Below are 27,477 nucleotides of genomic sequence, written 5' to 3'. Positions count from 1 at the left end.
TATCTGTTATAATAAATATTGTCTCTAGACAAAACCCAGAGCCAAACATGCAACAGTAGAAAAAAGAGAACACAAAGAAACCTTGTGCAGTTATTGCTACTTGTCCAACTTGTTGCTATGTCTTAATAATTCAGTTACCTTCAGTGATTCTCCATTTCCAAGCAGAAGTGGAATCCTCTGTCTGTTGCCAAGGTTACAGTTTGTGGGAAGTTCAATTGTTTGCAAAAAGCAAAGTGACTGTGTCAAAGGACAAAACATCAGATGGCCACAGCTTCCCCTTATGGACCTGAAGATGTGAGCCCTGCCTGTGTGTGCTGGTGTGAAAGCTTCTATTGTTGCTGCAGACCCACATAGAAACACTTGAGTGGGACACAAATGTGAATTTGGAGAATTTTTCTAAAAATGAACAAAACCAAGATGAAACATAATGCATATGGAAAACAGTTGTGTGTGAATATGTATCTTCAAAGTGGTTTCACTGGAAGGCTACTCGGTCACTGCTAGGACAGCGTGGGATTAATCTGTGTGTGTGTGTGTGTGTGTGTTGTGTGTGTGTGTGTGTGTGTGGTGTGTGTGTGTGTGCGCGCGCGCGCGCGCGTGTGTGTGTGTGCGCGCGTGTGAAGCATGTGTGTGTGTGTGTGTGTGTGTGAGACATGGCCCTCAGGTGGCACCGTTCGAACATGCTAATCCCTGTCAGATTAACCCCTGTTGTACTCCAATTAGCAAAGATCCTTTCTATAAACATTTCCTTCCTCCCTTCCTTACTTCTCTACTATATTTGCCCTTTTAATATCTTTTTTTTAACTTGGTGCACTCTGCTGCTGTCCACCTGCCCTAATCTTCAACATATCATAATCTGTCATGAATGGATTAGCATTAATCCACTGATCATTGCACAGCTCTCCCTGCAAGCAGTATTGTCAAATCAGCAGTTAGAAATTATGGCGCAAACAACCACGTTAAAAATCTCATCACCAGTTTCACAGATCAAAACATTGAAACATTAAAACTTTGCAATCTGTGTTTTGCTTGTGTCTTACTTCAGCAGGTTGTGTGCAGACAAAGTCACCGGAGAAATGGGCAGTGATCCAGCAAGACAGATAAGGCAGGCAGGCAGGCAGGCAGGCAGACAGGCGGACGGACGGACGGACGGACGGACGGACGGACGGACGGGCGGACGGGCGGGCGGGCGGGCAGACAGACAGACAGACAGACAGAGGATCACAAGGACATTCAGACCAAAACAACAGAGCACTTTTACTGCTGAGAAAATGTGGTCAGCAGCATTCCAATCCTCCTCCTGCCCTTCATCAATACCAAGCCACACCGAGCGTACGCACACACACACACACACACATACCCCACAAGCTCTTTCTCTCGTTATCGTTATAACAAATTAAAATGGAAATTTAAAATAACTGTGATCTCTTCATCTGCTACAGGTAAATTTAGTTTAACTTTATTTATACAGCTTCTGTTACAGTCAAAATTGTTTGCAGGGGCGTCAAAGAAATGTGGTGCTATCAGCTTCACCAGATATGATGGAGTTTCACCTTTGAGAAATTACTGATGACCCGAAGGAGCCAATGGAGACAAGCCAGCACAGGAGAAACATATTCTCTCTTCAGTTTCTGTCAAAACTCCAGCTGCATGAGTTTAACTCATCTAGAGGAGCCTCCAAGACTCATTTGGACATCCTCATAAAACTCAATGGCACTAAATAAGCGTAAAATGACTCAACAACATCACAATGGAAATTTGGTGGGACCAATATTTAATATCTAGTAATTTATCTGAACTTTCAGATCATTACATGACAGGTACAACAAAAAAAACTGAAGAATAGAAGCGAGCGCTCACAACACAGTTAGCAAACCAATCACCGCCGCAATCCCTGGGATAAAAACTACTCGATAGTGTTTATGGTCAATTTATTGGCAAAAATGTATGTGGAAAAATGAAAGCAAATGATATTCAGACAGGCTTTTGTTTGGCCACTGCTGTGATGAGGGCAGCCCCTTTGCCACTGCCTTCCTCTGATGGCAGGAAGGTGACATTACAATGGGGAGCCAAACTTCTGACGGTCTCTTCCAGAACCCGGGAGAAACTAGAATGAAGATGATAATATTATTTATGGTTTGCTGTATGGTCTAAAGAAATAAACTAAAATGTAAGGGGCAAAGAATGTGTTATTAGTTTTTTGCAGGAAGGAAGGATGCTAATGAAAAGAACTCACTGTGGATGCAGCTTGTAGAGGGCCCCGTCCACCCCCACAGTGATTTTCAGATGATCCAATCTTCGGTTTTCTCGGATTTTATCGACCACGGCCGCCATCCCTGCGCCGCACAGCTGAGCGGCACGGCGTGACACAGCTCCACAAACCTGTTGAACAATGAAAATGCCTTATCATTATTGCAACACAGAAAACTGTTAAAACATATCATTCCTCAGAGTTAAGACTAGGATTTCCTCAGAGCAGCATTTCAACATTTAGCACTCTTAAACCTTGTTGCATTAAAGATGGGGATTTGATTAAATTGTGTTTTTTAGCAATCATCTTCAGTAGATGTCTTGAGTTGATGAAGTATTTATAAAATATCTTTAAGCCAATTTGGGGGGGGAAACATCCTGAGGGGACTGCAATTGTAACGCAGAAATGAATATGATATTAAATTATATTAATTTAAGTCATATTAAATCAAGTCTAAACCTTATTTGGAAGCATTTTTTCCTTTGATCTTCATCCGTGTTTCTGTCCCTACCTCTTTGACAATGATGCTGTCATCGCAAGTCCCCTTTAGTCCCAGCTGCTGCAGAATCGACCTGACCTGCAATAGAGCCACACGATCGCTAGAGGGAGACAACACCAACCCATTCCATTAACGCCTTGCTTCAAAGTGAACTGAATATTTCCGGTAAACGCCTTTATTCTCACCTCTCAATCTGGGACAGATATTTTGTTTCAAATATCCCAGTTGTTTTTAATGTTTCAGTAACGCGACCTCTGAACAGAAGGCCTCCACTGGTTAAGTCCAACAAAACCTGACGAACAATTTCTCCCAAATACATGCCGCTGGTCAGCTTTTCAAAGCTATAAACTCAAAAAGATTTGTTAAGGATCAAGGAAGACTAAGCCTGCCACACACGTGTGTGAAGGGGGAGTACATTGTGAGTTTCTTACCTTTGTTTGCCAGGGTTTACTGACATTCGGTTCACCTCAGCATCATACGGGGTGATGATGTCCTCCAGGGAGCCATCATCACCCAGACCGCCCCACTCTGTGTTTATGCACATCTTTGTGATCTCCTCGTCCCTACTGTCATCTTCATTTTTATCATCCTTTCATGAGGAAAAAAAGTAAAGACATGAATACAACAATAAAAAAGAAAAAATATTTTACTATATATTACTATATTAGACCTTGACCTTATTTTCCTCGTCTCTTTCCTTGTTTTCAGTGAAGTTTTTTGTCTTTTCAATGTTTTTCACTTCTTCCATGTAACAAACATTTGTGCCAGTTCCTGTGAAATATAATCACACATTCGATCAGTGTGTTACCCAAAAAAACTCCTTCGATAGTAGGAAAGCAGCCAAATTAAGCTGAGTTCAGAGGAAAGAGGTAAACTGCAATAATTGAAACTGCATTTAAGAGCACAATAATACGTTTTTCTGTGACCGCCATATGAAAAGGACTTGACATACGCATAAAACTAAACAACAAACTACAACAAACATTAATAAAGTAAAGGATTTAAAGGTGATGTACCTGCAATGAGTCCAATTTCACACTGAGGGTCTTCGTATGCACAGCTCATCATGGTCCCAACTGTGTCATTAACTACTGCAACAATGTCCAAGTCAAACTCCTACACACACATGCAGGCAGAGAGAGAGAGAGAAAAGAGAGAGCGAGAGAGAGAGAGGAGACGATGTCAATGGTATTTTGTAAATAAAACAATAAAAGATTAATCCTGCATGTTTACTCACATTTCTTCTCTTGATTGCTTCTTTCAGCATTTCTACAACATCGTGCCCTTCACAGTCTGTGGCCTTGTAGCCCTTGGTCCAGCTCACCAAAGTTCCCTATTAAACATAAACAGGTCGAAAGGTTATGGCAGACAGTTTGTTTTGGTGCAGATGTCTTCTTTTGTGATGTGATGTCTGTTTCTCTAACAAGATTATTCTGAAGCTCTAGAGTCTAGACTTACAGTGTCAAGAGCAGTCTGTTCACAGGGAAAAGAGAAGGTGAAGCCTGCAGGAAGATGAGCATTCTTCATCCCCATGTAGTCCAGAAAGTCACTAACACACTGAGCTATATGATCAAACAACTGTAGATACACAGAAAAAAAAAAAAAAAACATGTCATGTCATTCTTCCCAATGATAATAATAAATAATAAAAACAACATTATTGGACTTTATATCATAGTCTTCAACTATGACCAGATCTTACCTCTTCTCCAGTTCCCTGCATTATTTCCAGAGGTATGGTGTAGATCTTATGGTTCACTCTTGTGTTCTGGTGCAGACCTCTTTTGAAGTTTACCAGTAAGGCTCTAAAGTTTGTCCCTCCCAGATCCAAGGCGAGGTATTTTCCACGTTCTGGAAAAACATAGAAAATTGTGCTGCTTTAGGATTGTCAATTCAGGATTGGAAATTTAATTTACCCTCTTCTCAGGTATCATATTTATCTTCTGACCTGTGCCGTCAGGTGTGCGGTACACAAATGAAGGCAGCATCTTCACGGCAGATGGGCCTTTATTCCTCAAGCCTGCCTCCAGCCCTGCCCTCATCCTTGACTTGACCAGCATCAGCTGCTCGTGGGTCAGTTTGAAAGGGGCAAGTGTCTCATCCACCTGAAAGACACCAAACAAATCAGGTAAGACCCAGGAAGGAACATATAAGGAGCACTCTTGTGATGGCTGCATCCCACCTGCTGCCTTCGTACGGCCAGGCGCTGAGCGACTGCAGTCACCAGGGCGGCTCCTTTGCTGCTGCCGCAGTCTGAGAGGACAAATCTGACATGACATTCAGGTAGCAGACGGCGCACAACCTTATGGAGACGTTTTGGATACCTGTAATAAAGTGTTAATTGTAGCAGTGACATAAAAAACATGCCTATTTCCATTGTGTTTCAATCTGGTTTCCAAAGCAACCTACTGTGGATGTGTTTTATACACAGTTCCATCCACACCTACGGTAATCCTCATTGTCCTGAAACTACGGTTTTTCCTAATTCGACTCAAGATAGCGGCCAGACAGGCAGCCACCAGATTGGAGGACCTGAAGGACACTATAGTGCTGACATGTTGAACAGCAATACAGTCTTCTGGAGACGGCATCAAACTGAGCCCTGTGAGGATCTTTTGGGTGTTCTTCAGTCCGTTTTTGTATCTGAAATTGGAGTAAAACATCAGTTACATGGGGACGGTGATCCACACACACACAGAAAGACAGACAGACTTACTCTTCCATGGCTGCTACGTGCGCAGTGGTTATTGCGCCTTTAGTCCTCAGGACATCTGACACATGTCCATCAAAGAGCAGTCCTAGCTTGGCCATCTTTAATAAGACCAGCCTCACTAACTCCCCCAGATACATCCCGCTGACCATCTTCTCAAAGCTTCAGAAGTGAAACCAAATTATAGAACAAGTTTTAATATATGTTCTTTGACCCGTGTCCAGTGTCATTCGAAAAATTACATTTGTTTTCCAGGGTTAATGGAGGCCGCGTCGATGTCCCTGTCAAACTCAGTGAGGTAATCTTTCAGCACGCCGTCGTCTCCAAAGCCTCCCCACTCGGTGTTTATGCACATCCTGCCCTCATCTCCCTCCACCAGGTCAATGTGGCGGAGTTCCTCCATGTAGCATGCGTTGGTGCCCGTACCTACATACACAAACCAGTTAGGATTCATGATGTGCCTTTAAAGGTGCAGCTCATCCCTAAATAAGGATTTAATTCTGAGTTTTGCAATGTTTTTGCCTTATTAAGAATATACCTGAACTAAGTGACACAATCAGCATGGTTTTCTTGTTCTGGGTTTGTTTGTTTTTCTTTCTTTATTTTATTTTTTTAATGAAGAAGAAGTATTATATTATATTCTCTTGATGCAGCTCCTTTCAGCTCAAGAGTGAAAGTAGTCCCTTAATTAAACTACTCTATCAATAAAAACAGAAATATCTCTACAAACAGATAAAATTCTAGTCTCGGATAGAAGTAAAAAGATTTCTTCCGCACTGGGTCTCATTTTAAAATGCAGCGTCTCACCAACAATGAGTCCAACCTCACAGTACTGATCATCGAAGCCACAGGTCATCATGGTTGCGACAGTGTCGTTGACCATGGCCAGCACCTCTACATCCATGTCCTGCATGATGGACCACATTATCAGCAACAAAATATGTGTCCCACCTTCTTAACCGCTTTATCCCTTTTGCGCTTTATCCCTTTTCATCGCAGGGCCCTATGTGAGCATTTATGGGTTTGGTACCTTTCTCAAGGGTACCGTGTTAGTGCTCTGAAGGTGTTCTGGCACTTTGCCCTAACATCAGAACACCTTCCATGTTTTTCTGCACTGGGGTTTGAACAGAGAACCCTTTGCTTCTCAGCCCAGCCCCCCATCAGACTGAGCTCAAATTATTTGTTGTGAATAATATTTAATTAATTTAATAAGCTTTTAGTTTATCAATGCATGTTCAGAAAAAACCTTCAGATTATGAGAGAGGCTAAATGTTGTACCCCATTTCTGTCAATAGCCTCTCTGAGGGTCTGGACCACATCTTTATCCCGAAGGCCCCGAACCTGGTAGTTCTTACTCCAGTGTATCAATGAGCCCTGCGAAGGAATTAAGACAATTACAAAGGAAATGTACTTTTGTAGGAAAAGCGGAAGGATGGATGAACAGTTATAACCTTATTCAAGGCTGTATGTTCACAGGGGAAAGAAAAAGTGAAGGCCAGAGGATGCTTCTTCTCCAAACTGATTTTCTTCTGAGTCAGGAAATCATTCAGAGACTCTGCCACATGGTCAAACAGCTAAAGGATGGAAAAAGAAAGACACGTGAGAAGGAGGTGGGAAATGAGCGACTCCAGCATACTGACAAGTGATCATGCTCTCTCCTCCCCACCTCTGTTCCTCTTCCAGTGAGTAGCTCCTCAGGTATCGGGTAGGTTTTCTCCTCCATCTCCACTCCTCCTCTCCTGATTCCCATCCCCTCCCTCACTTTCACCTGAAGAACTTTAAACTTTGAGCCACCAAGGTCCAAGGCCAGGAACTGTCCTTTTTCTGCAGGAGGAAATGAGAATCAGATACATTTTATGTATATTTATATCGCTGCATTGATCATTTCCCATGTAAAAATGAGAGAAACCTGATCCATCGGGGGTTGAACGGACGTGTGTGGGCAGCATCTTCACCGAAGCAGCTGCGTTGCTGTCTGATGAAAGTCCCTTCTTCATTTCAGCCTGGAAACGAGCCGAGATGTCGTTCAACTGGTCGTCGTGGAGACGCATGGCATAAAGGAACCTGTCCACCTTTGGGAAAGTAAGACGTAAAGGTATTTTATCATATGTTCAAAAGTCATGACACAAGGCTGGGAAAAAACTTAACAGAGCAGAAATATGGGTTGAACTTCAGAAAAAGGTTTATAAATCCGTCTGACACCTAATCTCATCATTCTGAACACGCTCAGTTACCACTGATGTGACAAATTCCCTGTGGCCATTCCTCAGGCATTAATAAGCATTAATATTTTGACACAGGGAGTGCCAGTGTTTTTCCTAGATTGGCGCAGTGACAATGTTAATCATCAGCTCAGGAAAAAGACACAGTAGTAAGTTCAGTAAGTTCTGATTTGAGCACCTTGTACTCCTGTCATAAACGTCTTCATAGTTCTGACTTATCTGTGGAGTCGAACAAAGGTTATAGAGCGTCTGCACAAGCCTCAAGTGACCTGCAGGGTAAAGCAGTCCTGAAGCGTAACTCCTAATTTAAATAGTTGACAGTTTTATTTAAAAACCATTGAAGCAGGGTAGCATCCAATTTAAACCTATGAACACAAAAAGATTGTTCGATGTTTTTTGAATTAATTGTGCTTTTTTGATAAATCACGTTCACTATCAGCATTGAGTTTAATCCAGCCATTACCAAACTGTATTCCTGACCATAGACCCTTTAAATCCATCACTTGAAAACAGTTTAGCGTGGTTTACCTTCTTGGTGGGGTCCTCCTTGAGTTTGGAGAAGTAGAATGAAATCAGGTGAATGGCCAACATGTTGTCAGATATCTTCCAGCTGGTCGGACTCCGTCAGCGCCAACTCAGGCATTGATGGAAAACATGAAGAGTTGGTACACATTAAAACCATTCATGCTGCTGCCTCGTCCTCCTGCTCGCTCTGACAGTCTGAGTCAACTGATCTCTCTCCCTTAACTTAATAATTAACCAACCAATCTTTTTCTCCCATCAGGCCTCCCTCAGGGCCGGACATCTTCAAAACCCCAAGATGAGTTTCCTTTATTATTTTAGAATCTTCATATGCAGATCAAAACATTAATGAAATGACTTGAAAAAACAAAAACAAAACAGATACTATTTGTCTGCAATCATCACTTTTAGAAATGAATAAATGATGCAACACAAAGACACCAATAAAAACAAAGACAGATAAAACTGCAGTTTTATTCAAAAAGGTTACTACATTAAATGAGAAAAAAAAATCTTTGTGTAGTTCAATTGAACATTATAAGAAAATCACCTGCCCTACCTTCATACTGAGCGCACACAGTGCACGTCAAGTGTTTGATTCTCACAGTGATACTCTACGGGGAAGTACTGTGGTGGTTGATAACACAGCGGTTGTTCATGAAAGGACCCAAATCTTACTGGGATTGAGCACAAATGGACCCTGACAGCAGCAGAACCATCAGATCTGTCAGATGCTCCAGCGTTGACATCTGAGCGACCATCACCTTTGCAGTGTTAAAATGAGCGACTTACAGAACAACCTTGGTAATGGTCCAATGACGTGATCCTACAGGTTTGTTTTGTGGTTTTTAGAGGGTTTCACATCGTCAACTTGAGTGTTCTGAACCTGTACAAATCGCATTTAACTGCTGCTGATTTATATCATGTATGTAACCATTTGTTGTTATAAATTGTGATATGAAAATTCCCACTGTGGGTTTACAAATCCCATTTTCATTTTTTATTCCTTCCTTTCCCTTTGTTAGTTCTGTGATGATCTGTACCAAGCGCATGATTCTCGAAATTCTGCACCTTAGCCCACTCCTGCTGCAGCTGCCTGAGCAGATCCGGCGTGAGCAGCCCGTCTTTCACGAGTCGATCAGACAGAGAGTTTTCCGTCGAGTCTCTGATACTTTTTTGTCCCCTCTGACCTTTACTGCTAGGCAACTGAGGACTGGCTGATATTCCACTGAGGACTCGCCTGCTTCCTCGCATCTGCAGTGTCTCGGCCATGGCCGGTTCAGTGGCTCGGATCAGGCGGGTGATACTGCGGACCCCCTGCTGGATGACTTTATCCAGTTCCTGCTGGATCTCTCGAACCATGGCAGTGTCGGGGAACATGTCCATGAAGCGGTAGCTACAGACATGACAGTCAGGAGGAAGATTAATGAACTGTGAAGGGCAGAACTAAAATTAATTTGACAGCATGGAAGAGAAACAGTGGACTTATTACCTTAACCAGAGGTAAAGATCTAACACATCATGAACAGCTTCCAAATGAACCAGATCTTTTATGTTTTTGGGTGCTGCCAGGGGCCAGTTGACATGGCGACAGACCCAGTCAAATGTCAGGGGTTCGTCACGACTGAACTGACGGGCAAACTGCAAGAAGGAGACACAAAGTCAGGACAATTCTGAAAGATGAGCAAAATTCCAAACAAGCAGTTTGAGACTTAACCCTGAATATTCCTGCTGATTTGTTTTTTGTTTTTTACATTACACTGGAATAACACAATAAACTTCTAGATTTGCACCTGAAGTGATAATTAACTGCATTATTTCAATTTTTAGAGCATTTCAGGCTTACCTTTAGGAATGATGTGCAAACAAAGGGTTGCTTCTTGTTGATTGGAGCGGTACAGAAAACATAACGGGATCTCAGGTTGAGAGGGATGTGCTGAATCATGTCAGCCAGAAACTTGAAGTCATCAATGTTGCAGACAAAATAAAGGCCATCCACCTGAGAAAGGCTAACAAATATGTCCTGTAGGATGTAGGGAGACAGATGGTGATACAACCCTGGACTTCAACAACTTTTCATTGTAATCCTTTTTTTTTATCATTCATTGTAATCATTTTCAATTTAAATGTATTCATTTACTCTAAATGCTGTTTAATGTTTTACATTTAACTGCTCAAAAACTGTTGCTATCATGCCACAGAATAAATTGACATTTAGTTACCGGTACTTACAACAAGGTTCGACAGCGTAGCATCAGGAAGGTGATATGCAAACATCTCTATCTGCTCTGCTGTAGGGTGTAGGCCTGCACTCTGAATGATAAAAAATACCCGTGTTACAAAGCCTGATGTTGGGAGAAGTCTGCATTAAATGAACAAAGGGAAATGGAGGTTAAGATTGTTTTGCAACTTTAAAATACTGAGCTAACAGAGACCCACAACCTAAGGATTTAAAACACAGGAGTGAATGTTCACCTCTATGGGGTCAACAGAATGGCTGAGTATTTCCTTCAGGACAGGCAGATCATCTCTGTGCAGCGTGGTCACTTCTCCCTCTTTAAACTTAGAAGAGAACCTGCACATTATGATAGGGGAGGACAGTGAAAACCCTAATCAGAATCTTTGGCCCTCTCTGAACAGAAAACGTACTAATAGCACTGAGACTGACCTTCCAGCTCGACCAGCTATCTGCAGGGCTTGTGATGTGCTGATTGTCTCCATGTGTTTCTCCCCCTTCTCATTAATATTTGGTTTTACCAGACTGTTAAAAATAATACGTTTAATACTCCTGTAGAGAGACGGAGGAAGAAGAAAACACTGTCAATAGACTGGTGAACTTTAATCCTTTTGTTTTATTTTTTACAGGTGTGTGTGCAAGCACCTACAGATTAAGACCCATTCCAATAGCATCAGTGGCAACCATGATCTTACAGGGGTCATTAGGGTCATTGAACTTTTTGGCTTGTGACAGTTTGGTACCTGTAAATCACAAAATTTCTATCATCTGTAAGCCAGGTTTGAAGGATATTTTGTTTCATTATCTATACTAGTTCTCATAATTGATTAGCTCCTTCACATTGAACCCACCTGGAGGTAAACTGCCATAAATGACAGCACACTCAAGTCCTCTGATTTCAATCTGCCTGCTAATGGAGTAGATGTCATTTTTACTAAAACACACGATGCAGTCGCCTGGTCTGAGTTTGTCTAATGACTCCACAGCCTGGTCCAAGACAGTGAATGGAGTTAGTCGCTTATAGGTGTGGACCTAAACAAGAGACAAAACCAGAAAAAAGAAACGGCGAATAAATAACAGCAGCAAAGCACTTGTCAACCTACCTCACAAGGTGCCCCAGCCTCACCTCCACCTCCTCTCCAGTGGTGTACATTAGCTCTCTGACAAAATCTACAGCAGCACTTTCACCACACACGTGGATTTCCTCAGCACACAAACCTAGGTGGAAACAAACGCAGACACATTAGTTGATTTTTTTGTTCATATTACCAGTACTTAAAAAAAAAAGTTCTGCGTGTGTCACAAACCGAGCAGTGCTCTTGTCCAGGCCCAGCCTCTGGAGGGATCTCTGATCATTTGAATTTCGTCAATAACTGCCACCTCATCTACACAAACAGACAAGAAAATGTTTCCAATTTAAATTTGGGGAAGAGAAACTCTGAAGAAGAAATTTGCAAGTAGAGGTTAAATGTTCTTTCTATTATGCCAAGTAGAGTTTAAATGTTCTTTTCTATTTTGCCAAAAATGCCTATGTGGAAACACGTACATTGATGCAGTCTGATTAAGGTTTTTGCTACAATCCACATAAACAGAAATAAGCTCACAGGTTTTCATTACTTACAAGGTGTGGTGACGCTGCACATCTCTATGGTGCAGGCCACATGAGCAGCTGCCTGGCCCTCTGGTTCCATGAAGATCCTCTCCTCTCCAGTAACCAAGTCACACATCACCCCCTGCAACGAATAAAACATTGACCCTGTTTCCAAATGCATTCCTTCATGTTAAAACACATCAACCAGTCTACAAATGTATCTCTCGATTCAGGTGGGGGAAAAAAAAATCCTGAACTGAGGTTGAGGGTGGAGCTCTAAACACATACAGCAGTGTTGCTTTTCTCAAAGATCTCATGGGCCAGTAACTTCAGGGGGCCACAGTAGACTCCAGACTTAGCAGCCAGGTAGCGCTGGATGGCTTGGTACGTTTTACCACTGTTTGTTGGACCTGCATGGAAAATCACCTTCCGCTGAATGGCACGTGCCTCTGGGTACCTGATGAATGAAAACCAAAACACACACGCACACTACTGTCTTTTACATAAATAAGAATTTCACTCGCAACATATATTACATCACATTAATCTGGTTGTGTAACTGTGCGTCCCTGTTTTTTTTAAAATACAGTCATTCATGCAGATAATTAACTACAACATGAACTTTAGTTTCTCTGTAAAAGAAACCATACCAGTATGCTGGCAGTCTGAGGTCTGAGATCTTTCTTAGGTCATCCAGACAGTCCAGCATAGGAAAGATTTGCTTGGCATGACGCATAAAGTATGGGTAGATATCATCTATGTGACCAGCTCCATAGCAGATGTCACTGATGATGATGTGTAGGTCAGCAGGCAGATATGTCATTTCCAGGACATATTTCCTGAAGCTAATGAAGGCCTGATGGAACAAGCGAGCTATAAACATACAGAAAAAAGGAAAGATTTCGTTTCTGCCTTTTTTGTTCCCTCTGACATACATTTCCAAGATTATACAGGAGATGTAAATTCCTCACCATCTAAACCATGTTCTGATGCCAGCTTCTGCATCTCCTTCCTCTTATAAAACCGGTTCAACGCTTTTAGCACTTCACCTACGTCATTAGCACCAGAAAGTTATGTTATGACCAAAATAATATGTCAGGTTTAACATTTAGCATAGCTAAAACATTAAAATAAATCGCACGTGTTAATCTACTCACTTTTATCAAGCGGCTTGCTCAGCTCGGATCCCACATTCCCGTCTACCGCAGAATCGGGCTTTAAGGACACGGGTACAAAAAGGGAGGTGTCCGGGGGTTTTGGAGGTGAACTATTAGATGAAGCGTTTCTCCAAAAGGCATTATAGTGTTGTTTGTGTACGGACACAGATCCAGGAGACACATGACAACTTCCAGCGCTTGTGCGTGCTGCTCGAGCGCTAATGTGGTGCTGAAGCCGCGAAAATAAGTGAATACACCGATTTAGTGACATCGTTGATATACTACTGACAAAAGAAGCCCCTAAGCTCGTTTGTGCTCCATATTGTTAAGTAACATTTGGATAATAAAAAGAATCCACACTCCACACGCAGAGGACGGTCACCACCTCTTCCTGATACGCAATGTGGGACAGAACCAATCAGTGTAGCTGGCCGCAAATATGCCTGTGTCGCTTGTAACAATAAATTGATTTGTTCCCAATATTTTAAAAGTGTTTTTTTAAAAAAAAATAGTTATGCATAAACAATTTCTTAGAGTTTTGGTTCAATTTTAGTATTATGACTTAATGTTCAAATACACAAAATTATAAACAGGCAAGAACATGGTTTCTATATGGTTAAATATTGCAAGCTCTATGTAAACGCTAACATCATTTCTTCACCAAATATTGCGCATTTAGAACCCGGTGTTTTGTCTATTTAATCATAACCATCTTTTATTTCAATACAGTACGGATTCCTCTCCAGAATGCAATTTAATATTCTTAATTTTCCCGCCCTTAATACTGGATTAAGTCTCACTATTAACAAGGTGTCCTAATGTACTGGGATGACCATCCAAATGCAGATAATATAAGAGCATCTGACCACGGAAGCGTCAGGGAAGATTATTTACATGTAACTATCATGTTATTGAACTAAATATTTAAAAACCACAACTAAGTTTTTTTTTTTTTTTTAAAAAACCACACACAATTTTAAAGGATATTACATATAAATTTCCTTTATTCATTCTTTATATTTCAGTCTGGGGTATTTACACATTATCATACACGCACAAGTCAATGGCATGGTAAGACATTGTGTAAAGGCTGACATGCATGGTAAAAGGGTTCTGGCATTTAGGTGTTGCTTTGTAACCTTTTAACGGTATTGAAAGTATACTCAACAAACTACCTGTACAGTGGTTGAAAAAGCAGATAGAAATTAATACTTGAAAAAAGTTTCTGAACAAAAGGAAAAGTCAAATCTAATGTCAATGAAACAGAACAAATATCAGTGTTCTCAAGTTCATAAATGAAACATATTAACACGACTTGCATATGAGGATACGTAACAAAGTATTGTCCTCAGTGAGTCCAAGTAAAACAAATCAAAGTACAGTATAGATGACTGCATTCATTATAGACAGATTTCTGAGGTGAAGTTGCCACTGAGTGTTTAGTTTCAGTGTCCATGCTCCTTTTCAACAAAGATGAGTATCATAGGGGAAACACTGCAACACTGACCGCAGAATAGAGATTAAATTCAGCAAAAACACACAAAAGAGGTAACATCACCAAAGTGTGTGATTTTTAAAGCATGACCTAAACTGCTGGTCTGAGCATCACAGTGGTACATTGGTGGATTTTACAGTGTATTGATGCTGCCTCTCCTCTCCTGCTCACAACAAAGGACAGTATTCAACAGTATAATGATGAAAGAGACCCCAGAGGTCCTGAGTACAACATAAACCTGGTTTTAAAAAATGTGATTCTATAATCTGGTGGTTGTGGGCAACATATTTTTTTTTTCTTAAATTACTGAACCAACCATTAAAATATAAAAAGCTATATGTTGTACTCCCTCAAATAAATATAACTGTATAGGATATTTTGGAGTTGCAACCATTATTAAATTGAGGAATTGGCAATTTGATGAAACTGCTGCTATTCTGATTTTCGATTAGATTTGTAGAATAATGTAGCTTTGTAAAGTGAAATTTGAACATTTTAAAGTAATCACAAAGAGAGCAAGATTCACTGTCTGTGTCATATTCAGGCAAAGCATTTGCAAATGTGTTGAATAATCAATAAAGACACAAACACAACCTGGTAAAGGTGCTTTAGCCAATCTGACACAATATCCACCATGAAGAATGTTTGACTGAAAGGATGTGTAGCCTGAATTTGAAGCAAACTATTCTCACTGTACAAAAAAGCCACAAGATTAAATACAGGAGTAAACCTAAATTTCTTAATTGAACATACATTATACCTTAGGGTATAATGAGCAACCTGGACTGTTGTGTGATTTGATTAGATTGCTGAACGGCAGCGTGGTGGCATCATTATAGCTTACACCTGCCAAAATGGCATAACCGCTAAATTAGAGCTGAGCCCCTCATGACCTTAGTCAGACTGATCACCAGACATTTAGAATAACCTGAACCACTGATAAGAAGCACCACTCTGACGGAGCAATGATAAAGAGGATTCCAGATAGAAATAAAGTGTCGGTCACCTGCAGTCAAAGGCCTCCTCTTTACATTCAGATTGTAACAGACTATATGGCTTCATTTTTCTGAAGTCAGGTTCAATCCTCAGCATTCCTTTTTCTTGTTGCTTTGAGTTACCAGTAATATCTCTTATCCATACTTGGTTTATAGCTGCATCTGTATGCAGGTGTTTTTTGGTCGTGATGGAGGGAGTGATCATGAAGGAGTGATGGCTGACGGTTTTATTTACTCTTGTTTACCGATGTCTCCAGCCTTCACACATCTGGCTGTCCAGCATCTAGCAGTTAGGGTTAGTCTGGGTGGCATCAGTTTATAACAACAGACTCACATCTCTGGCTGCTCTACGTTCACCGGCTGGGTTTGGGGCTCAGGCGATTCATAACGTTGGTGGAAGTTCCTTTTCCTCAGCTTCTCTGGAGCTTTCCTCCACAGAACTATTTCCTGAAGAAAGGCAGAGAAATCATGACAAGCGCTGCACGGATTCCGACGGATGCCAATTTTGCAGATGTAGATATATTACCTGCTGTTTAAAGTATCGTCTGTCCTCTTCATCCACCAGCACCAGGTTAAGGAAATAGCGGACGGAGAACTTCTTGTTGACATCTCTCATGGTGGGAGTCAGATCATATCCTGTAGCAGACAGACAATGCCATCCACCATCACCCAATATTTTCTGACAGTGGTCAGCAACACCTGACCATTTACTGAAATGGGAAGAAGAATAACCTGCCAGGAAGAGTCTAATAGGGATTGATTCTCCTTTAACTGGAGCGCCGTCCATGATCTCATACTTTGCAACCGTCTCTGTTTCTGTGGTAGTACTGGGACCTGGGCATGGCAGACAAATTTGCTTAGCAACACACCATGCAGGGAAGAGGCACGTTTATAGATGAATTAGCAACCTGCAACATTCTATGTGAGGTACTTTGGATTCTCACCTATGCCAGTTATCTCTTTCTTGATGAGCTGCAATTCCATGTGTTGGATCTTGATCCTGACCAGCAGGAAGTAGATCTTCCCAACAATTACATCTTTGAGGTGGTACCTAACAAAAGTAAAGACTGATAAAGAAACTACCATCCCCTTTAAATGTGAGGATTTGGGAAGAGTAGAGTTGCTCTAACTTGGATTTGTTGTATTCAAATTCAATATGTAGACAGTCTTCTATTCCAACCTCCATCTTGATGGAGTTGTTGACATCTGGATAGGTGGCTAACTGGTGGACAATCAGCTCATATTCTTTCACCAAGTCAGACAGACGGCGAACTATTGTTACTCGGAGGAAATATCTGTAAGGCAAAGCAATACAAGTTTTCATACTTGGTACCAAAAAACACATTGCAAACCAAAAATTAACTGTTGCAAATGATGACAGTTGATTTCTCCACCTGATTGATTACACCTTTGACAAAAACACAATTATCTCCTCCCATTAATCCAACAATGTTCTCCATGTTTATTTTTTTTAATGGCTTCTTGTTTTCAATCTTTTATCTCAGACATGCAGGTAATTTGCTCCAGACATACCTGCATGCTCCAACAGTACTTCCATCTTCATCAAAAGCGTCTAGACGGTAATTTGACTTTTATATCAGCTGATCCAGTGATCCAGTGTCGGTATGTGTTATTGTCTGTGTGGATGGGTTTGGTCTTTTCCAAGTCCATGTGGTTTTCCCATTTGCAGTGACCTTTGATTAGTGGTTTCATGTTCATTATGTAGTGTTTGCTCTTTCCCCGCTCTTGTCTGTCTTTAGTTTAACGGACAGCCTCCGTGACCATCAGCTGATATACACAGCAGATTACCAACTAGTGACACCTCTGAGGAAGTCGGAAGTCTTCTATTGAAACAGTTCAGGCATTTTAAAACAAATTACCTACGAGTCTTCACATTCTGAATACACGTCACGTGGACTTTGTTGTTCTTTACTGGTGTAAGGATAAAAATTATTCATTTCAGTAATACCAGTCAGAAATCCATCCTAACTTCATTTCTAAAGAGAATTGCCATTTGCAGCCATATCTTTGAACCTGGATATTACTGATTAAACAATGGGATATAAACTTGTGGAGCCAACAAAACATAGCAAAATAACAGAAATTAAAAGGTATGCAAAATTATACCTTAGCCTGACATTGGCACCAACATAAGACTCATATGGCTTCTCCACCTGCATGAACTCAAAGTCGTAGTTCCGGTTCTGGGTCAATTCTCCAGGCAGAGCCAACTCTTTTACCAAATCAACGAACTCATGGGTGTTGCTCTTGTCAGAGAAAAGCTCTGAAACACAGGAAATTGGATTTTAGTGAAGTTATTTTGAGTGACTCTTTTTCACATAGAAGCTCATTTAAAGCGCAGGCACACACACACACACACAGAGTCACCCTCCTCAACAACAGGGTGCACATGACGACCACATGCTCCGCTAAACCTTTTAGCTGCAGCACCCAAGTCAAGAGCCTTCTGTTAATGAGCGTCCACCAGCTATAGAGTCCACTGAAATTAAAATTTTGTGTTTCATATTTAAGGCCATAACAGATTATATGAACAATCCATGAACAGGATCAGAAAAACATTCTCTGTAGATTTCATGCTTCTTAAAACAAATGTAGCAAAGATTTACTTTAATCAGGCTCACCTATCTGTCCAACAAACTCAATGCGGATGCCCTGATGCTCCAGTCGCTTTCCCCCCTGCTTTACATTTAGATTTACCTTGAAAGGAACAGATGATGACAAGAGCCCTGTTATAACGAGTAAGTGCAATATAGTAAAATAATATATAAAACAAAGTGCTCTTACTTACTTACTCACTAAATGTTAATCTATGTACTATTCATATATATACACACACACACACACACAGATATATATATATACTGTATATGTATGTATGTGTGTGTGTGTGTATATACATACATACATACACATATATATAAAAATTCATTTTTCCCATATATATATGTGTGTGTGTATGTATGTATGTATATATATATACATATATATATATATATGTGTGTGTGTGTGTGTGTGTGGCATAATACCCTGGCCACTGGAAGAGATACAAGCCACTGACATCAAGACAAGGAAGCTCCTCACCATGCACAGAGTCCAGTGTCCTGAGGCTGTACACAAAGCGAAAGGAAGGGGGCAGAGGACTAGTAAGTGTCCGAACTACTGTCCAGGAGGAAACAACAAGCCTCCAAGAATACATCAAGAAGATGGCCCCCACTGACCCACTGCTGAGTGAATGCCTCAGGCAACAAAAGCCCACCAAGGAGGAGGAACCTGAGGGGCTATCATGGAAGGACAAGCCCATGCATGGAATGTACCACCAGCAAATTGAGGAAGTGGCTGATATCGAGAAAACATACCAGTGGCTGGCAAAGGCCGGACTGAAAGACAGCACAGAGGCACTAATCATAGCTGCACAAGAACGAGCCCTGAGCACCAGAGCAATAGAGGCCAGGGTCTACCATACCAGACAAGACCCCAGGTGCAGACTGTGTGGAGATGCCCCTGAGACAGTCCAGCACATCACAGCAGGGTGCAAGATGGTAGCAGGCAAGGCATACATGGAGCGGCATAACCAGGTGGCTGGCATAGTGTACAGGAACATCTGCACTAAGTATGGACTGGAGGTCCCAGGGTCCAGATGGGAGACACCTCCGAAAGTGGTGGAGAACAAGCAGGCCAAGATCCTGTGGGACTTCCAGATCCAGACTGACCAGATGGTGGTGGCCAACCAGCCTGACATAGTGATGGTGGATAAACACCGAAAGACAGTGGTGGTGATAGATGTAGCAATCCCGAGTGATAGCAACATCAGGAAGAAGGAACACAAGAAGCTGGAGAAGTACCAAGGGCTGAAGGAGGAGATAGAGAGAATGTGGGGCATGAAGGCAACAGTGATCGGGACACTAGGTGCAGTAACACCCAACCTAAGTAGATGGCTCCAACAGATACCAAGAACAGCTAAGATCCTGCGCAGAACCCTCAGACTCCCAGGCCTCTGGTAGAGGACCCGAGTCTAAAGGAAGGAGGCACCGCCCAGGAGGGCGTGGAAGAGATTATATATATATATATATATATGTATATATATATATATATATATATATATATATATATATATATATATATATATATAATATATATATATATATGGAGGAACGCAAGGAGGAAATTAGATAAATGTAGGAAATATATTCAATAGGAAAAAAAATGCACGTTTAACAATTAAACAATACATAGACCCATGTTGGCCAAACATTTTGTTTCTGCTAAATTTAAATTATGTGGTGATGAACCTTGTAAAGCTAATTCTTCAATGTAATATTAAAGTAACCAGATTATTACCTTGCCAGACACAGACTCTCCATCATAGAACAAATAGTGTTTCTCCACTTTCCCATCTTCTGTCTTCAACTCTGCTGTTTTTCTGTTCTCTGCATCGTTCAGCAGCACATCTATCTCACACACTGGCCCAAACAATCCTCCTAGGAAACTCTGAAGATGCAAAGTTGTAAATTCAATGCATTGCTCAGATAACATTATAGGATTATTCAATATCAAAGTAAAAATGTATTTGTCTCCCTTGAGAGAAATTTGTCTCAGACAGATTAATTTCTTAAGACTTTATTACATTATCCTCATATTTATTGTGCTGATACAAACTCAATCATCACTAACTGTAGAGCAGTATTATTACCCAATCCAAAACATCTCTCAACATAGACTTCAACTTGCAAGAGTTGCTTAAAAGGATCAAACTATCCGTCAGTTTGCGGTCTAAACACCAGTGTCCAAAACAAAAGCAACAAAATCGGGGTGCAGATGTAGAGAAATATAGAAACCTGTATAACCAATGCGCAACACTGGAATTAAATTAAAGTCCATCCAAAGGAATTAACAATTGATATAAAATATTTACCAACACTTCAGATATCAAAAGGCACACTTGCGATATTTATGAATATTTAAACTATATTTGATTTAACATATGACATAAACGCACAATATTTTCTTTATCAACATTAGCCAGCGTTTGAGTTATAAAAAAACAAAACTGCAGAAACTACAAAAAAAGTTCCATAAACAATTAGTCAATGCCATTAGTTTCCATATTGGTTAACTCAATCAGCTGTTTGTTAACTATTCAAAGCGCCGAGAAAGAAGTGACGGCCTCATTCTAATGTGCTAGCCTCCCGTAACAACCCCGTTAGCTTTCCGGGTAGGTTTAAATGTATGTAATTGTAAATACTGGCTGTATAGGAATTCAGAAGTTCGACGTTAATGTATAATTTGTTAGTTTTGTAAAGAAATGCGAGCTTTATTTGAGTGTAGCCTTCAACTGCTGCTTGCTTTTACACTCACCATCGTCTACAGTTGAAGCTAACAGATAGCCCCGTTCCGTGAAGCCAGCCCGTTTGTCTGAACCAGGAAGTATCATGACCCTACGTCATGTGACGTGGGTCATGTGTACGGGAACTGTGAGAGGGGCGGGGCCAGAGGGACAAAATGATCAAGGATTCAAAAGAAATAACTTGGCAGCCCTGGTCCAAATGTTTATTTGAGAAGTGTCTGTGGCGACCTAAATTAATTCGGAAAACTTTTTTGTCAATGTATTAGAACTAAGAGTTCTTGTCCCCCTTTCGTTTCAGACGGTGTGTTACCTATTTTTGCACTCTAGAGCTCTTTATCGTAAGACCCAATCATATTCCGTACACAAAATCCGGGGGCGGGTTGTTGTTAAGATTCCGACCAATCATAGCACGAAGACTACCGAACTGGTCCTCCCCCTTTCGCCTCCAATGTTTATCGAGTTCAGATATCTTAAGGTGCCTATAATCACGCTTAAAGCGTTTTAAATTATACGTTAGCGCCCTCTAGTGGGTAAAGGGAGCACTATAGTTAAAAAAGTTGAATTCTAAAATCACCTGTGTTCCATTGAGCTTTAAGTTATAATTAGTACAGTTAAAGTACGGTTCAAATAAATCGATGTTTCTCCTACCGTTCAAATCCAGAAATGGCAAATTGGCTTACTGGAGATATGTTAAACTCTTTTGGGAGGGGGACACATTAAGAAAAGAGATAACGTTTTTGTTATACAGTGATCCCTCGCTATATCGCGTTTCATCTTTCACGGCTTCGCTGCTTCACGGATTTTTTTTTGCGAGTCGTTCATTGCAGTTCTCAAATATAATCGAAGGTGGCATATCCGTTTATAAAAATCGTCTTGCTCAGAAAAAGAAAGAGCGCCAACAACTACCCATAACAATGTTCTTCTCTCGGAGAAAGACTCCTGCGCCTTCAGTAGAAACAGACGTCAGGACGAAGAGGCACAGCTGGGACTGTGAAATACGCGAGTGACAATGTTTCCAACCTTGTATTACTAGATTAAAATTATTGTTTTAAACAAATTTTGGGCTTTAAAACAGGTTTTGATTTTTGGTTTCATTCTATAGTTCTGTATTGCATTGTAAAATAATAAAAAAAATAAAGCTGACTACTTCACGGATTTCACTTTTCGCGTGTTATTTTTGGAACGCAACTCCCGCGATAAACGAGGGATCACTGTATATCATTTATCGTTTTTGTAATTTATCATTTTTTGAGTTTTTTTTTTTTTTACAAATACAAAGTAGAAATGTCAAAAACCAAAACAGAAATTTATTTCATATATTGGATACATTCCAGCTCACAGTGGTTAAAATGAAAAGGCTTTGATGTTGGGATCTACCAGACCACAATAAAGGGTTTACCTAAATGTTTGCATAAACCCATCGAAAGTGTGGCAATATGAGATGAATAAGACTTGGACTGTGTTTGAAATGATTGAATGAAATTAGAGGGTACACTAATAAAGCTGCTTTGTGTGTGTGTGTGTGTGTGTGTGTGTGTGTGTGTGTGTGCGTGCGTGTGCGTGTATGTGTGTGAACGCGCACGCGTGCCACTGTAGGCCTAAGGGCTCAGAAGGTGCTCCTCTCGTAGCTCCTGCTCTGCTGGTTTTGCCTGGCTCTCAGAGGATTGACTCTCACCCACAACATCCATACCTGCAGACAAAAAAAAAAGCTCAGTTCACATCAAATCTGCCAAATTCCAGATGAATTAAAGGAGAACTTCTTTCTTCTTACCTTCCTCTGTCCATGACTCCCCAGAACCGATGTCACCCAGGGTCACAAAGGCATCTGCAGAGCCTTCATAGCCCCCAGAGCCCTCCTCAGATAAGTGAGGAGGTGACTCACCCTCCTCACTGGTGATCGGTGTCTCTTCATTCTCCTCATTCTCCCAGTCATCTTCCTCTTCCTCCTCCATCTCTCCCCACCCCTCTTCATCTATCTCCTCCTCCTCCTCTCCTCCTCCTCCTCCTCTCCTCCTCCTCCTCCTCTCCTCCTCCTCCTCCTCCTCTGCATTCTCCTCCCTCAGTGGACTCTCATCCTCAACAGGCTCTGCTTCTCTAGAAAGAGAGAGTCCAGGTTTGAGCCAGCTGTCCAACATTTACTTATGTCACCATTTGAAAACGTGTTTTTTTTAAATTGCAACAGTAAACTTGATGACACTTGATGACATATGTGTTGTGCCATATCATGGTCTGAACAACGCTCCATATTTCATGCTTGTGCCTTTTGTTTTGGTTGGTGTGTGTGTTGTGCTTGAGGGTCCATTGTTTCTGTGGTAATTACATCTAAACGCTCCTCAGTCTTCCACCTGTGTCTTTGTCTCTCAACTGTGTCATATTAACTCCCTCTGTGTTGAGCTAAGCTGTTTTCCACTTTGTCACATTATCTTTGTGTTTGTGTATTAACGGTCTCTTCTGCAGAGTTTTGAGGAAATACCAGAGTGTGAGTTTAAAGAGTGGACAGTCAAGACCTTCTAATTAGCTGCCCAGAGATAGAAGCAAACCGACACAACAAGCGGACTGTGGTGAATGTCTTCTAGCACAAATGAGAGTATATTATAAGGATTATGTCACATATTAAAAGGTAAAATGTCTGCAGCTTGTACACAGAGACCAAACAATGGGCAAGAAGCAACAGCCTGTAAGTGTTACAGCCCATTTCCTCTCAACACTTCCTTTTCTGTTTAAGTCTGGCTGGAAAAGGAAAGGCTTATTTTGCTGAGGCCCCTGTGTTTTAAGTTTTTCAAAAAGGACTATGGATGATACCAACATAAATGACCCAGCAGAATCCCCATTTTCTCACTTTCATATATGCAGAACCCATCTCACATTTCCCCAACTCAGAGCCACTTGCCCTGTGATCTATATATATCAAAATCCAAAGTGCTTTTGAAATGAGGCATGTGATTGACATTGTGAAATAACAGTTTGTGAAAATTTTTCATTTTTGTGTTTAAAAAAGGGTGCAGGTGAATGTACCGTCATTTCAGAGGAACTCGAAAAGAGGAAACTGTTTTTCAAAAAACCAGATAGATGCGGAGTTAAGATCTGACTCATTTATACAGAGAAACATCCTTCTAAAACATTTTTTTGGTCTAATTAAAGCAAAAAGGGCATTTTATGTGTATTCACTATCTAGAATCTACTGAATGTAAAGTTAAATGCAGCTGTTGCTCTTTTTCCCCAGTAACTGTGAACTGTGGGTGTGAATGTCAACTGTCATGTTTATAACCAGGCAAAAGAAGCAGTGTGAGGTGTGGACGTATGTATAAAACTGATGATTATGATGGAAACAGTGAAAAAATGGTCTTTCTGAGGGTAAAAAGTGGATGTTTGATATATAATCTGGCAAATAGTGTGAAAAAAGGAGCCATAAATGTCAGCGTGTCAGTGAGATCGCCAGCCACCAGAGTTAGATTATTGGAGTTACTGGAGTTACTGAACCTCATGGAATTCAGCGCTGGTGGAACAGAAACTCTGTAGAACACAGCATTGGCATTTTATTGCACACGCCTGATGTGGTTGAACTTATTCAGCACAGAGAATCAAAAAGGGTTATACATTAAGAATTTATGCTGAGTTGACTCTGTAGCAACATGCGAGAAATGACACAGATAACTGCTGCTTCCTGACCTCCATGTTGCACACACACACACGCACGCACGCACGCACGCACGCACGCACGCACACACACACACACACACACACTTACAGAGACTGTGCTGATGAAGCTGGGAGTTTTGCTGGTAGGTCAGGGCTCCAGGGCATTTCAGGAGTCTGTTGAGTCACACAGTTGGCCTGGCCTCCACTGGGGTTACACCTCACAAACTTATAGACAGCATTTCTCGGTGCTCCTACAGGGGCAGAATATTATGGTTGATTCATTGTTTTGCAGCACTTTGTGTGGACACTCTTTTGTATAGTTTTAAGATCAGTAACAGCGGCTGTAGGTTCAGGCTGTTTCATGAAGTTACATTATTCTGCAACAAGTACTGGTTGAGCTGCTGAGCCTCGGTGCTTTTTTGTGGCAGCAATGGCAGGAAGTCTCCACCTCGGCTTAAAAAAAAAACCAACAACTGCACACTGATCATGTTAAAGTGATAAAAAATAATAGCAAGTCATTTAGTTGCAACAGTTAAATGTGAAAGGTTTCAGAGCTGATACTGATAATTGTGTGGGCCCAGTTTATTCATACAGTTTAAATTTATTGTGAGTTTAAAACAAAAACAAAATCATGTAAATCTCTCACTGATAAATGGAGGCCTGTATAATATAGATTCACCATAAATGTTTACCATAAATTTGACAAATAAAGTCACATGAAGCCAAAATAGATTGTTTTTTCAACAAATATTTCTATACCTAGACGATATAGGTATGTTACAGATATATTCTATTTGTAGATCTAGACGACATCTATAGATGAAAACGATGCCAGTGAAAATATGACAAGGTCAGGATTGGAACAAAAAAAATCCCCTGATGTTCCAAAAACCACCTCCAAACACCACTTAGAAAGTGAAACGTCATCCGATCGGAACAGAAGTAGAAGAAATTACAGAGAAAATCAAAGGGTAAAACTGTACTACATTGTTAAAATATCTAGATTTATTCATTTAACGCCTTAAAGCATGAACTCCTTATTTTTGCCCATCAATTAAACGTTTTTGGGAATATTTGTCTGGTAGAATATTAGATTATTGCACTTGCGTCCTTTATCAGGGACTGAACACACGACATCAATAACAGGAACCAAACACAAGCTTCTTACCTTTCCCGTTATGTAAGACGAGACAGGAAACGACGATCAAAAGTACCAGTTTCATCTCGGAATCTGTCTAAAACAGCAGACTTTTACCAATTTGTGCGTACAGATCTTGCGTGTGAAGCGCAGCTTCTGTTGAAAAACTTCCCGAGACACTAAAAGTCAGTTCTGAGAGAGAAGACAGCTCAGCCCTCCGAGTGCGTCACGGCTTCCTCAAGTCTTCACCGCTGAGAGTGAAGTCACTTTGACATCCTTCATGGAAACTTTTGTAGGTGCTGCGCAACGAGAGCGCGTTTGCGCAACTGCGTGCTAGAATTGGGAGGAAATTCCAGCAGATTCTACCAAAGATTATATCCGAGTTTAACAGCAGAAGAGCTGCAGCACAAGACGTTTTCTTTTATTTAAAAAAAATTAAGAAAATAATTTGGGATCCCCATTTATACATTTTCCAGGGTGTTGTCGGCCTTTCCTCAGTGGTAGAAGAGTGTTAATCCACAATTTGCAGGAAACACAAGGAAAAATAGTCTCAGCCCTTAACCTGTCCTCAGGTTAAGACTTGGTTTGAGGGTTGAAGGAAGGGTTTAGGTTAAGGTTAACCATTTAAGGATAAGGATAAGGATAAAAAACTTTATTGATCCCACATCGGGGAAATTGCACGTTACAGCGGTAGCCCATGGTGTACAATACAGAAAAGTACTAAAATAAATATATAAAAAGACTCTTATATTATGTACATTGCTATATACATTGTACAGTATATACAGAAATTAAAATTATGTACAGAAGGACTGTCGGACAGTGTGAAGAAAAATGAAGGTGCAAATAAGATGTGCAAATAAGACATTCCAGAGGTAGGATGATTAGTTAGTGCAAATATGCCAACCCTGGGTTATTGGTGCTACAATTAAGTGTTGTGCATGTTGACCAATCTGACGGCAGTTGGGATAAATGACCTGCGGTAATGTTCCCTTTTACACCGTGGGTGTAACAGTCTGCTGCTGAAGGAGCTGCTTAAGGCCCCCACAGTCTCGTGTAGGGGTGAGATGTGATAGATGTGATGGTTAGCATTACAGTTAGGAGATTAGTCCTCATAAAGCTAGCAGTGCCAGGAATCTGTGTGTCTTTCAAATGAGCTGCCGGTACACACAAGTATAAACCTCGGAAGATTATCCAGAAACTGACAAAAACTTAAGAAAGCATGAGTAAAAACTCTTGAATGATGTGTTACATCGAAGTTCATGTGATTGACAAGTAAGTAAAGTATGGCAGCCTTTTGAGTTAGGCTATGTCCATTACTTTGTACATATTTTCCCTTATGTTCCAATTAACATTCAGAACAAAATATTTGCTGTTATTTTGTTTTTACCCTTTTAAGAAAAAGCATCCCAGGCAAGACAGAATCAAAGTCACAGAATTTAAAGGAATTCTGAAAACTGCGCGGACAACGGCGTTTATTCACAATATTCTCGCTCATTTTGTTGAAAGCAACAGCAACAAATATGGCTGAAAGGAAGGACCATGGAGAGAAAGAAGTTTCAGCTGATGCATCAGTGTGACACAGCAGGAAGTGGTAAAGTCAGCAGCTGTCAATTTCCTACACAACAGTGTTCACTTACATGTCCAGCGCATACCC

At 40.9% G+C, this 27,477-nt stretch overlaps 4 protein-coding genes and 2 long non-coding RNA genes across 8 annotated transcripts; 2 read left to right on the top strand and 4 right to left on the bottom strand.

The window, feature by feature from the left end:
- The first annotated feature begins 631 nt into the window (after positions 1 to 631).
- On the top strand, positions 632 to 2,714 carry LOC130515565 (uncharacterized). The gene is made up of 2 exons (XR_008947206.1): positions 632 to 1,332; positions 1,500 to 2,714. It is a non-coding gene; the product is annotated as an uncharacterized LOC130515565 (long non-coding RNA).
- LOC130515452 (hexokinase HKDC1-like) lies at positions 1,758 to 8,558 on the bottom strand. 2 transcript variants are annotated; one of them, XM_057015698.1, is made up of 21 exons: positions 8,211 to 8,558; positions 7,370 to 7,532; positions 7,127 to 7,284; positions 6,912 to 7,034; positions 6,739 to 6,834; positions 6,268 to 6,367; positions 5,703 to 5,886; positions 5,467 to 5,622; positions 5,160 to 5,393; positions 4,933 to 5,074; positions 4,699 to 4,855; positions 4,453 to 4,601; positions 4,209 to 4,328; positions 3,988 to 4,083; positions 3,767 to 3,866; positions 3,427 to 3,521; positions 3,182 to 3,339; positions 2,936 to 3,091; positions 2,763 to 2,850; positions 2,237 to 2,382; positions 1,758 to 2,107 (listed from the first exon to the last, which is right to left on the bottom strand). In XM_057015698.1, exons 1-21 carry the CDS (start codon positions 8,271 to 8,273, stop codon positions 1,975 to 1,977), a joined length of 2,817 nt encoding a protein of 938 aa, XP_056871678.1. In that variant the 5' UTR covers positions 8,274 to 8,558; the 3' UTR covers positions 1,758 to 1,974. The 2 variants fall into 2 exon arrangements, with proteins under 2 accessions (XP_056871678.1, XP_056871686.1); XM_057015706.1 differs by lacking the exon at positions 1,758 to 2,107 and having other exon boundaries at positions 2,244 to 2,382; positions 2,763 to 2,828.
- On the top strand, positions 4,524 to 9,189 carry LOC130515549 (uncharacterized). The gene is made up of 6 exons (XR_008947203.1): positions 4,524 to 4,587; positions 4,711 to 4,878; positions 5,716 to 5,758; positions 6,937 to 7,142; positions 7,463 to 7,549; positions 8,467 to 9,189. It is a non-coding gene; the product is annotated as an uncharacterized LOC130515549 (long non-coding RNA).
- On the bottom strand, positions 8,664 to 13,603 carry supv3l1 (SUV3-like helicase). Its single transcript, XM_057015734.1, has 15 exons — positions 13,189 to 13,603; positions 13,003 to 13,080; positions 12,682 to 12,904; positions 12,320 to 12,488; positions 12,062 to 12,173; positions 11,748 to 11,825; positions 11,567 to 11,658; positions 11,292 to 11,472; positions 11,090 to 11,183; positions 10,873 to 10,992; positions 10,680 to 10,779; positions 10,437 to 10,517; positions 10,051 to 10,227; positions 9,697 to 9,845; positions 8,664 to 9,600 (listed from the first exon to the last, which is right to left on the bottom strand). The coding sequence occupies exons 1-15, from the start codon at positions 13,457 to 13,459 to the stop codon at positions 9,198 to 9,200; spliced, it is 2,328 nt and encodes a 775-aa protein (XP_056871714.1). The 5' UTR covers positions 13,460 to 13,603; the 3' UTR covers positions 8,664 to 9,197.
- A 559-nt stretch (positions 13,604 to 14,162) lies between these two features.
- Positions 14,163 to 21,776, bottom strand: vps26a (VPS26, retromer complex component A). Of its 2 annotated transcripts, XM_057015839.1 has the most exons (9): positions 21,055 to 21,195; positions 20,038 to 20,187; positions 18,321 to 18,396; positions 17,806 to 17,962; positions 16,809 to 16,973; positions 16,623 to 16,729; positions 16,411 to 16,512; positions 16,205 to 16,314; positions 14,163 to 16,125 (listed from the first exon to the last, which is right to left on the bottom strand). In XM_057015839.1, exons 1-9 carry the CDS (start codon positions 21,055 to 21,057, stop codon positions 16,009 to 16,011), a joined length of 987 nt encoding a protein of 328 aa, XP_056871819.1. In that variant the 5' UTR covers positions 21,058 to 21,195; the 3' UTR covers positions 14,163 to 16,008. The 2 variants fall into 2 exon arrangements, with proteins under 2 accessions (XP_056871819.1, XP_056871826.1); XM_057015846.1 differs by lacking the exons at positions 18,321 to 18,396; positions 20,038 to 20,187 and having other exon boundaries at positions 21,055 to 21,776.
- Positions 21,777 to 22,330: 554 nt separating this feature from the next.
- Positions 22,331 to 26,155, bottom strand: srgn (serglycin). Its single transcript, XM_057015873.1, has 4 exons — positions 25,851 to 26,155; positions 24,792 to 24,933; positions 22,815 to 23,137; positions 22,331 to 22,733 (listed from the first exon to the last, which is right to left on the bottom strand). Exons 1-4 carry the CDS (start codon positions 25,903 to 25,905, stop codon positions 22,642 to 22,644), a joined length of 612 nt encoding a protein of 203 aa, XP_056871853.1. The 5' UTR covers positions 25,906 to 26,155; the 3' UTR covers positions 22,331 to 22,641.
- Between the last annotated feature and the right edge of the window lie 1,322 nt (positions 26,156 to 27,477).

The sequence above is a fragment of the Takifugu flavidus genome, chromosome 2 (assembly GCF_003711565.1).
Source record: "Takifugu flavidus isolate HTHZ2018 chromosome 2, ASM371156v2, whole genome shotgun sequence".
NCBI lineage: Eukaryota > Metazoa > Chordata > Actinopteri > Tetraodontiformes > Tetraodontidae > Takifugu > Takifugu flavidus.
This window is presented reverse-complemented; position numbering and strand designations above follow the sequence as displayed.